This window comes from Carlito syrichta, unplaced genomic scaffold (assembly GCF_000164805.1).
Source record: "Carlito syrichta isolate Samal-C Ts95f unplaced genomic scaffold, Tarsius_syrichta-2.0.1 Scaffold308201, whole genome shotgun sequence".
NCBI classification, from domain to species: Eukaryota; Metazoa; Chordata; class Mammalia; order Primates; family Tarsiidae; genus Carlito; species Carlito syrichta.
In genome coordinates, this window is record NW_007252297.1 from 128,999 (window position 1) to 139,394 (window position 10,396).

Genomic DNA, 10,396 nt, shown 5'->3' on the forward strand with positions numbered 1-10,396 from the left:
GTGTCCAACTCCACCGAGACACACAGACCCTGCCAAACAGCTGTTGGCAGTGAGGCGCAGGAGGCCAGGCATAGGGTCAGGGTTCCTGGCTGGCAAGAAGGTGGGGTACCCCTTCTGCCAAAGCAATCACACTAACCAGCCCTGAATAGCAGCAGCTGGATAGACGGACTGGCATAGATGGGGCCAGCGCTCTGTGGAGGGGGCCTGGGATGCAGCCAGAGGTGGGCTGGGCCCAGGCAGGAAGGGGGGGTGAGAAAGGGGGGTTGCTCTTCTACAGCTGAGCTGACTCAGCATCGAGTGGATTCGTCCCTCCAGGCTGGTTTCGGAGGAAGGGTGGGTCGACAGCCTGAGAACCCTGACTGGGACAGCAGTTTCTAAGAGGAAACAAAGCCTTGTCAGCCTGTCCTCCCAACCTGACCATCCTGGTTCATCCTGGTTCTCCTGAGCGACAGCCAGTGGTGAGACCTCAGTTTGGCCAGACAAGGCTACTCCTAATAGGCCCCGAGGCAACACCTTTCTCTCTTACCCCCTCATTTCCTGAGGCCTAGAAGAGCCTTCTTAGGTTCAGAGGGCTGGGGATGAGGGACCTGCCACGGGGACTGGTTCATGGGAATCCCCCTGCCTCGGGCAGAACGGCATGAGGAAACTGAGGGTCTGCGGGCAGATCACACGACAGAGTAATGCAATTTTAGGAAGATTTTCCAAGTGGCCTCAGCTTGACCACTTCCTCTTGTCTGTGAGTCTTGGGTCTCAAAGGTAGCCTTTTAAGCCAGGTTGAGGGACAGCAGCTGGGCTCTGTCAGCTGCCTTCTCCCCCCAGCAGGGTCTGTCCTGCTCCCTAGCTCTGCCCCTGAATCCCTTTAGTCCGGTAAGCATAAACATATTCCTTTGTGAAAAATACTAAAACCTCACCTCATGGAAAATGCCGCTCATGGCGCACACTCCCCCCTTTCCCAGCCCCCTCTTCACCACATCCCATTCACCCCTATACAGAACTGTAGCCACACAAAGAATGTGAAACACAGTTTATTCTTTGTGGAAAGGTTGAACAAGGTCAAAGATGTCCTTAGAGGGCACCGACCCAGCCCCGCCCTGCAGGTTCCTGGGGTCAGATGCCTCTGCCCCCCGCCCCCACCCCGCCCTTTGCCCCTTGTTAACACAAAGGAACGATCTGAATGGAATTCATATATAATAATTATAATAAAAATATACATTAAACAAAACAAAAAAAACAAACAAGACAGAAATTTAGCCGAACTGCCAGCACCGTTCACCCCATTTCCCCTACCCCCATATCCCACCCTCCCCCCGACATCCCTCTCCTCTCCTTCCTCCACAGGGTCTCACTCTCCCAAGTCCCCGGTACCATGACCACCACCTTTGGAGGCCTAAGGAGACTTCAAAAGGGTGGGCTGGGCAGGGGAGCGGGAGGGCAAGGCCCCCAGTAAGACAGGCTGAGGGGTGCAGGCACCCTGGAATCCGGGCCCAGCCTAACCAGAGACCTAGCTCCTGTCTCTCGTGAGGTGGTGAGGCAGGCTGAGGCTGGGAGCTGCCAGGCCTCTGAGGGGTCTCTCTCACGAAGGGCCCGAGTCCCCAGTCCCTGTATGTGTGCCCTCTCTGCTCCTTTCTCTGGGCTGCCTACCCTTCCTCTCCATGCTGCCAGGTCAGTGAGGACCAGAACCAAGAGGAGCAAGGGTGCCTTCCTTAGGGCCCTTCCTGAGAGCTCCAAACAACTCGCCCTCTCCTGGACACCACAGCCCACTCTGTGGCAACCCTGCTTGGCTTGGCCTGGCCTGCCCTGCTTGGCCCCCGGCCACCCAATGCTGCTGCTGCATTTCCTCATTTCCCCTTTCGGTCGCATCCTGTCCCCTCTGGCTGCTCTGCCCTCAGGTCCAGCCCCAGCTGCCCGCATCTGAGCAGAGTTCTTTGTGGCCTTCAGGCTCGCCCAGGGCTCAGACCTGGGCCTCTCCCCTGGGTCCCGCCTCACCCTGGTAGCCGCAACTCCTGGTTTCAGCTCTTCCAACCATGAAAGCCCCTGACTGACATTCGAGGGGGCAGGGCTGCAAAGGGTTTCTTCAGCCCCGGTTTAGTCCTTAATGGCTCAGGCTCCTTCCTTGGAGGGTCTTGGGGTAGGTGGGGCAGAAGCAGATCTTTGAGGAACTTGACTGACCAAGCAACGAAGACCCTCTCTGAGTTTTCCTCCCAAGGTCTTAAGGTGGATGGTCATTCCCTACCACGTCATGCTCTGCAGGGTCTCCGCCCTCCAACAAGATTAGATTCCTTTTAGCCAGAAAGAGTCGTGAGAGGCTGCCAATTGGGTCCACCTGGGGCTTTCGGGGCTGGAGTGCCCAGAGCCTCCTGAGGTCAGAGTTCAGAGGTTTAAGGTATGTCAGGGATGGAAAAGGAGCAGATGACCCCATTTGATCTTTACCAGTGAGGTCTGAGGGTCCTGCCTGCAAGCGCAGAGCTCCCAAGACATTCAGATGGGGCTGGACACACACCAGGCTACGGGGTTCTCCGAGGAGCAGAGGCTGGAAGGGTCTACCCTCCTGCTCAGCCCTCGAGGGACTCATCTAGGGAAGACACAATGCCAGGGGTAAGGGTGGGAGAGGCCAGCTGGGGGACAGAGAGAAGAAGGGAGACTGGCGGGAGGGGGCTGGGACGGTGGGAGCAGCCCACCCACCACCGCCTGCTGCCACTGGCCTTCAGAGGCAAAGTTCTCGTGGTAGGAGTGGGCGGGCCGGCGGTGGGGGTCAGACCTTGTCCAGCAGGGAACGCTGGCAGTAAAGCAGTCGCTTGGGCGTCCCGTGGCGCCTGAAGAAGAAGACCGCGAGGCCCACTGCCAGCACCAGGAGCAGCAGCAGCACCGGCAGCACCACGGCGGCCGCGCTCACGGCCCTGCTGCCCTCCTCGTCCACTTCGATGATGATCACCTCTGTCTCCTCCTCAGTCCCCTCATCCGGCCGGCCCCCGGACGGGCAGCCCATCCAGTCCCGCAGGGCTGACTTGGGGTAGCCGGGCTCGACCTTCAGCTTCTGGTTGTTGAATTTCCAGTATTTGTTCCCCTTGTAGAAGTAAGTGAAGACTGCAGGGGGTCACCAAGAAGGTGGTGAAGGAGAGGGACCCAAAGAGGACCCAGAGAGAGGAGGGGAGCAAAGGAAGCTTTGTCAGTGTGAGGGCCAGTTGAGTTCACCTCAGCCTTTCTGAGCATCCGTTTCCTCAGCTTTAAATGGGGGTTTTACCAGGCTGGAAGGGTGGCGGGGATGACACGTGACACACAACACGTGAAAGGCAGGTGGGTACAGACTCCTGCTATTACCATCGCCGTCGTTTTCCACGTGACACTCTCTCAGTTTTTCCTCCTCCTTGTCCTTAACTCCCTATTCCCACCCTCCTCTCACGGATGCCTCCCCGGACCTCTCACCTTCGTCGCTGCCCATGAATGACCCTCTGGGAGAGTCGGGGATTCCTTCCCAGACTTTGATGTTTTTGGGGTACTCGCTGTCCACTATCCTGAGCTCCTCATTGAAACGGTAGTACCTGGGGGGCAGGGGGAAAGGGAAGTGGTTGGCCTCAGAGGGCAGCAGGACCCAGGACGGAATTCTCCAGTGAGTAACGGGTAGCTGTGGACAGGGTGGGAAACAGTTCTGAGTAATGAGGGCCTGCTGCTGAAAGTGGCGGAAGGTGGGGGTGGAAGGGAGGGCCCAGGCTGCGAGGAGCCACCAGCAGCCCTTAATGACAGTTCCTGGCTGCTGGGGCGGAGGCACTGTGCTGGGGGCAGGAGGCGTCAAATGACCAGGTCTGAAACGGCGACCCGGTCACATCCCACTCACACAGGGTCCAAAGGAGGCCGCCTGTTGCTAGGCAGCCACAGAGCCTCAGCCAACTCTTTCTGTAGGGAAACATCTTTGGGGGTAAATCGAGTCTTTCTCCAGAAATGAGGGAATTTGGGGGTGGTAGTGGTGGTTTCTGAGAAAGGAGGACTGGGCTTAAGGGCTTGAGGTCTTACTTATTTCCCCGGAAGAAGTAGGTCTTTCCACTGGGCATCCAGAAGAGAGCGGCATCAATTTTGTCAGTAGGCAGTCCTCGACCCAGCTCCTTAATGTGCTTGGGGTAGCCAGGTTCCAGGGATGCCTCATCAAACACCCAGTGCTTGTCTCCTGGGAAGGAGAGAGAAGAATGGGATCTGGGTTCAGTATGGGTTCTAGGGTCTTTGGAGGAGTCAAACAAAATCAGCTCCTCTAGGGAGACCCTCTCACTCCCAAAGACCGAAGTGGAGTGCCAGTTACCTTTGAAAAAGACAAATTTGCCATCCTTCCTCTCGTAGGCAGTGTTGATGGATGCAGGGAGGCCCCGCCAAAATTGGCCAATGGGCATTGGGTATCCATCCATCACTTGATTATGCCTCACTCGCCAGAACCAGCGCTCCTGGAAGCCAGTCAATGTGGGAAGAGTCCATTTTTATATCTTATAGCTTAGACCTCTGGCTCAGTCCCTGAAGTTCCCCCACTGCCCCTTAGTTAGTTTTTAGTCCTCCTGTTGCCATTTCCACCCAGCCTCCCTGCCAGAGTTATTTTGTCCCCCCAAACAGCCCACTTCTTCCTCTCACCTTGAAGACAAACATCTCCCCTCGAAGTACAGCCACGGTGTCAAAGTTCCCATCACAGATGTTGGGCCCGTAGGTGGGGTTTTTGGGCTTATCAGGGACAGAGGGTCGGGAGGTAGTCCTGGGTTGAGGGGGCATCTTGGTGGGAAGTCCTGACTCACTCCCTGAGGCAGAGAGCATAAGGGACACTTTAGACTTGGGGATAGAGGGGGAGGGAAGGACAGAGAGATGGGCAGACAACACCCATGGAAAGGCGTGGACGGGCCTCTGGTAGAGGCTGAAGCAGTCAGCTGGGAGGCAGCACAAAAGGTGGGTTCAAAATTGGTGGCGGCAGAGTTGGGTGGGGGGGGGTGTGCAGAGACTGCAGGACATGAGGGGACATGCATAGGCCAGGAGGGGAAAGGAGCACAAGAAAAGAGAAAGGAGCAGGTGTGGTCATGGACTACTAGCCATAAAGTTGCTGGATGCCCCGGCGGTCGTCATCAGGCAACACGAAGTTCTCGGTGTCCATCCACTGGTAAAAGGGTGCCATGATGGCCGAGGGATCATTGGAATGCTCGAGGCCCAGGGCATGGCCCAGTTCATGCACAGCCACCAGAAAGATGTCATTCCCTGGAGGGAAGGGGACAGCTATGATGGCAGTCTGGGTCCCTTCCCTCAGGTTCCCTGCTACCCTGCCAGAGGCTGCAGTTTCACATCTAGGCTGCAGGTTTTCCACCCAAAGTGACCCAATTCCTGAGGTCCAGCTTTCTTTCTTTTTTTTGAGTTGGAGTCTCACTCTGTCACCCAGGCTAGAGTGCAGTGGCATGCACATGGCCACAGCCTCGACCTGCTGAACTCAAGCGATCCTTCTGCTTCAGCCTTCCAAGTAGCTGGAACTACAAGCACACACCACCATGCCCGGCTAATTTTTTGATTTACTGGAGAGATGAGGTCTTGCAAAGTTGCCCAGACTGGTCTTGAACCCCTGGACTCAGGCAATCCTCTCGCCTCGGTCGCCCAAAGTGCTTGGATTACAGGCCTGAGCCACCGCACCCGACTGGTCCAGCTTTCTATTTGGCATTTAAGGCATAAAGTCAGTCAGCAACCTCCTCTGGGTGGAGGTGAGAGAATACTCTGGGACAGCGTCCCCACTCCATGAAGACCTGTGTTGAGGGAAGCCAAGACCTCTCTGGGCCTGTTTCTCCAGGAGCTAGAGAGGAGACTAGCCTAGAAAAGTGGGTGATGAGGATGCTTTGAGGTCTCGGATTGGCAAGTCAGTCAGTGGGTGAGAGAAGAGACCAGATATACATAGCTCAAGCTATGTATACACAAGCAGGATTTCTGCTTTAGGCAGAAGTCAGACCAGGAGATCTCTGTGGTCCCTTCTAGCCCTGAGATTTTGAGAGGAAAGAGGAGAACTCCTCCTATCAATGACTATTGACTCTCCCTAGAAAGAGTCGAGATCCAGGACTTACCATTCAGATCCTCATTCCGGACAGTCCAGGGCTCAGCAGAGTCAAAGTGGGTGTCCCCTCCAATGTTGGGGCCCGGGAAGTAGGCGTGGGCCAGGAAGCCACCCTCGCCATCGAAGGGCGTGCTGTCGCCATGGAAGCCCTCGGCAAAGAAGATCATGATGTCGGCCTGCTTCTCATGGCCCTCGCGGATGTAGGCATAGGGTACTTCGCGGAAGCGCAGTGGTGTGGCACTCTCCCACACGCGGAATGCCTTGCGAATGGCCTCGTATGTGGCATACTCGCCCACCTTGGGGGTGTAATTCTGGATGCTGGGTCCAGCCACGTGGGGAGAGGATGGGGGTGTGTTAGGACAACAAGGGGCAGAATTCTCCTTCCCTGCACTCTCCCAGGGTTGACTGAACTGCCCAGCCACCTTTGCCTGACCCAGCTCTTCCTGCCGCCTCGCGCACCATGCCGCTGCCCCAAGAACCAAGGGATTGGGGGGTCCTCAGGCTTTGGCCCTCTGGCACTGGGGTGCATTCCCTGATGGCTGTACCTCTCTCCAGGATTAGAGCCATTTTCCTCCCCACTCCCAGGGATGCTTCCCAGTAATAAAAGGGAGCGGGGCAAGAGAGAGCCAGATGTGAGAAAGATTGCGTGCCTGTTGGACTCACCAGAAAGTGATCTCGTTATGCTGCCATTTGAGGCCCTGGATGGCATAGCGCTTCCTTCGAACATTGGCCTTGATCTCAGCCCCGAACTTGTCTGGAACGCCACATCGGGGGCGTCTCATGGCCCTGGGGTGGGTTGAGGTATGAGGATTCGGGTCAGTGCAGAGTATGAAAGAGAAAGGTCCCCAGTGTCCGTGTTGGGTGAGGCTCACCGTGTGTGTCAGTGTGGAAAAAGGCCAAGGTTATGCGGTCAGGATGAATAGGAGAAGGCCAGGATCAGCATATGGGGAAGAGGCGTGAGGGGGCAGGAGCCAGCATTCAGGCAGCAACATCTCTGGTGCTCGGGAGTCAGTGGGTACTGGGTAGAATTCCTGCCAGGGTCTAGCACTTACTTCATGGTGTCTGCGTCAGCCTTGCCTGTCACTTGCAAACCGTAGAACCTCTGCATGGCAGCGATGGCAGCTGAGAGTGACTGGGGTGAGCGCTGTGTGTGGGTACGGAGGTCCCCGGGAGGCAGGTAGCCATACTGCTGTAGCCAGGCCTGTAGGGAAAGGAGTGTGGCTTAGAGCATCCCCCACCTGGTTCACGGGGTTCCTCTACCTCCCCCACAGCACCTGGCACACAGCCTTGGTTTGGTGAGGGAAGGGCAGTGGGCTCCCAGCCTGGCTCTGGTAGCAGGTCCAGAGGAGCTTCCGAGCTAGACCTAAACTCTGGCCCTGGCCCAGTATGACTTGTTCCCTTAGGTCTGTGAGCTCAAACAGGGGTGAGGAGCCACAGCTCCGGACTTTGACGTAGCTGTCTTGAGGCTGAGAGCCCTGGTGGTCTAACACAGAGTTCTGGGATGTCTTCTCAGAGTTGTGATTGCTTCCAGCATGTTTCTCCTCTGTCAGTGTTCTTGCAAATACGGCATGCCTCACCAGGAATGGATTGTGCCCATGATGGGTGAGGTGGTGACAGGCTGAGGGGGCTCTATGTTTGAGCCTGTCATGAGGCTCTCCTGTGATGCGGTGCCCCTCCTCCAAGGGGTCTTTTTAGAAAGGAGGGTAGAAAAAGAGCGAGAGCTGAGGCTGGCTGCTGACAAGGGGACACTGGGGCCTCTGGATATGAGCAGTGTGATCCAGCAAAGCCAGGATGCTGCCACTGTCCCCATCCAAGCACCCAAGGTCCCTGTGCTTGAGACCTAAAAACCCATTTAAGATTCTCAACAGAGGGAGTGGGAGATTGGGGGTGGGGGTGGTGGAGACTTGGTGACTGTATTTTCAGGTATATTGTGAATTGTTCATAATACAAAGACTGGCGTATTGCCTTAAAGTTAGGGTTTTGGTGTTTGGTTAGAAGGCACACACACTGTGAAGCCCCACTGACAGAGTCAGCCTTTACTGTAAGAACAATGGGGCATTTCCCTAAAACCTGAAAAGTAAAACAAGCCAAGTTACATATGGAATATGAAGATTCCTGGATTCTTTTATGGGAAGATACTATGCAGACAGCTCTGGCCCCTGCTCCAGCTTTGCTTTCAAAGGGAATTCAGATGGCGCTGCAGGTGGGCCAAGATGGGGACCTGGAGGGGAGAGGTGTGGAGACTGCTGCTGGGGGCTGCAACCCCTATCCAAGGTCATTAGAATGGATCTCCATGTGGCTCTTCATGTTTGGGCCCAGGCCCTAGGCTATGGAGCAGAGCTTTTGCATGGAGGGTGGGGTGACTCAGGAGCAGCTGACTGGGGACCTGAGCCCACAGGGGCAAGAATTGCAACATGGTTCTGGGAAGTGATCCCCCAAGGCTAGGGCCTGAGGTGTAAACAACCCAGCCTTCTCTCAGCCTTGGCCAGAACAACCCTAGCACCACCCGGCTCTGAGGCTCTGACAGCCGCTCCTCAGGCTGGAGGCAGGAGCTAAGTTTAACCTCTGGTATACCAAAGGGGAGCCCAGCAGGGTGCTCCAGTCGCGGACTGTTCTTTGGGAGCAACTGCAGGCTTGCTCTGACCTGCGCTGGTTGATGCCATAGCCAGTGCCTGGGAGAGGCCTGCTGTGGCCTGTGCCCAAGTATGCAGGAAACTCCCTTTGCCCCTATCCTCACCTGTAGGATAAACACACTCCAGGCTTATGACCCCTGGTTGGGGAATAGCTGCTTCAGGACTTGGGGAAGGATGGAGTAGCTTACTCCTGGAGCTGGAAAGCAGGAAGACTGAGGCGAGGTCCCCCCCAACTCTCAGGGAGCAAAGCTGAGGGGAATTCTCCTAGAGCAGGATGATAGAAGGGAGGGTGGCAGAGGGGTGGGGAGAATCCACATCTAGCTCTAGGATAAATTCCTCTCCTGTCTTCCAAGAATGTAGGCAATACTAAATATTCACACCCACACCCTATACCCTCTAGAGAAAAAAGAAGGCTTAGTCAAGTAAGGGACTTCCCTAGAGTCAAGAGAACCACAGGGCCTGGAAAGGAAGTGCCCCCTGTCTCTTTCCTCCTCCTAGGCCCAGGCAAATTTCTTCCTTCACAGAGACTATGAGGTCAAAACCACAGAAGAGAGGACTCTTGTGTCTGCGGCTGGGTGGGAGGAAGGGCCCAGCGCCAGACAGGCCAAGGGGAGGAGAGGGCTGTCCTGGAGCTGGTGCAGGACTCTGGAGGCCTAGTGGGAGGGATCCAGCTGCATGAGGTCTGCACCACCCCAGCTTTGCCTCCAGATTGGCCTGGAGTACAAGCAACTGTGTTGGGTCAAAGAACTCAGTTGGCTGGCTTTGACTTGATGCCTGAGAGATGCAAGGTATTCCCCCAGGGGAAAGTCAAGGGACCACTTCTCACCTCAGCTTAGGATTTCTGAAGAGGGTAGGGGGATCTCCAGCTCCACAGCAAGCCCTGGATCCCAGCCTCCTCCGGGCCTGCCTCTCCCTCCCTCTGCCTCCCACCCTTCCATGGCCCAGAAGCAAATGGTGGTTCTGGCACTGGGACCGCCCATGACCCACTTAAAACTGTGCCAGGGCTGCCGCCCCTCCCCTAGGGAGCCTGCAGGGCAGGGGAGGAAAAAAGGCAGGGCGGTAAAGTTGGCAATGGGCAGCCCCCCAGATGCCCAGGCTCCTTTTGTTAGAAGCACTCCCTTTCAGGCCTCAGACAGGACTCCAGGCCTGGGAAGAGGATGACTCCTTCTCCAGGAGAGTCAGGCTGAGCTTACAGCCTCAGGGTAGATTTTTACTCTTCCTGGTCTCTGAGCACTCCACGATGGGTCTTCCACCCCACTTCCTAGGGCCATACTTTTCTGTTCAGCCCCAGATCCAAATCCAGATCCCATCCCCCCTCTTGGGCCCTTCCTGGCCCCTCCCGACCGCACCCAGGCCCCTGCCGGGCTGAGTGGGTTGGGACGGGCCAAAATAAGAAGCTCATTAAATCCGTCTCCCACCTTCACCCCAAAATAAAAGAGAGAGAGAGGAAAAACCTCCTCAGACAACTCCCACGCGGCTTCCTCTGGGGCCCGGTGGGCAACCATCAAGGGAAGGGGTGGGGGTGGGGGGCGCCCAGGTCAACCGAGACGTGCGAGGGCGCCCTGGGCCAGGCCCGCTCCCCACCCCCCGGGCGACACCCCCAGTCTCCCGGCAATTAACACAGAAACACAATTGACACAAAAAAGGGCCCGAAGGCGCCGCCGAGGGTGGAGGGAGGCGGCGACCCAGCCGAGCCCCGGCTCACAAGGAA

The 10,396-nt window shown here is 56.6% G+C and overlaps 1 protein-coding gene across 2 annotated transcripts in view; it reads right to left on the reverse strand.

The window, feature by feature from the left end:
* Nucleotides 1-1,009: 1,009 nt before the first annotated feature.
* Nucleotides 1,010-10,396, reverse strand: part of MMP14 (matrix metallopeptidase 14) — a 10,317-nt gene continuing 930 nt past the window's right edge. The window contains exons 2-10 of one of the 2 annotated variants that reach the window (XM_008065272.2): nucleotides 7,105-7,253; nucleotides 6,716-6,838; nucleotides 6,063-6,370; nucleotides 5,056-5,217; nucleotides 4,609-4,769; nucleotides 4,289-4,427; nucleotides 4,009-4,159; nucleotides 3,424-3,539; nucleotides 1,010-3,084 (exon numbers count right to left, since the gene is read on the reverse strand). In XM_008065272.2, the coding sequence (XP_008063463.1) occupies nucleotides 2,753-3,084; nucleotides 3,424-3,539; nucleotides 4,009-4,159; nucleotides 4,289-4,427; nucleotides 4,609-4,769; nucleotides 5,056-5,217; nucleotides 6,063-6,370; nucleotides 6,716-6,838; nucleotides 7,105-7,253 (1,641 nt within the window). In that variant the 3' untranslated portion in view covers nucleotides 1,010-2,752. Of the gene's footprint in view, nucleotides 3,085-3,423; nucleotides 3,540-4,008; nucleotides 4,160-4,288; nucleotides 4,428-4,608; nucleotides 4,770-5,051; nucleotides 5,218-6,062; nucleotides 6,371-6,715; nucleotides 6,839-7,104; nucleotides 7,254-10,396 lie in introns of both variants that reach the window. The other variant, XM_008065273.2, reaches the window with a different exon arrangement.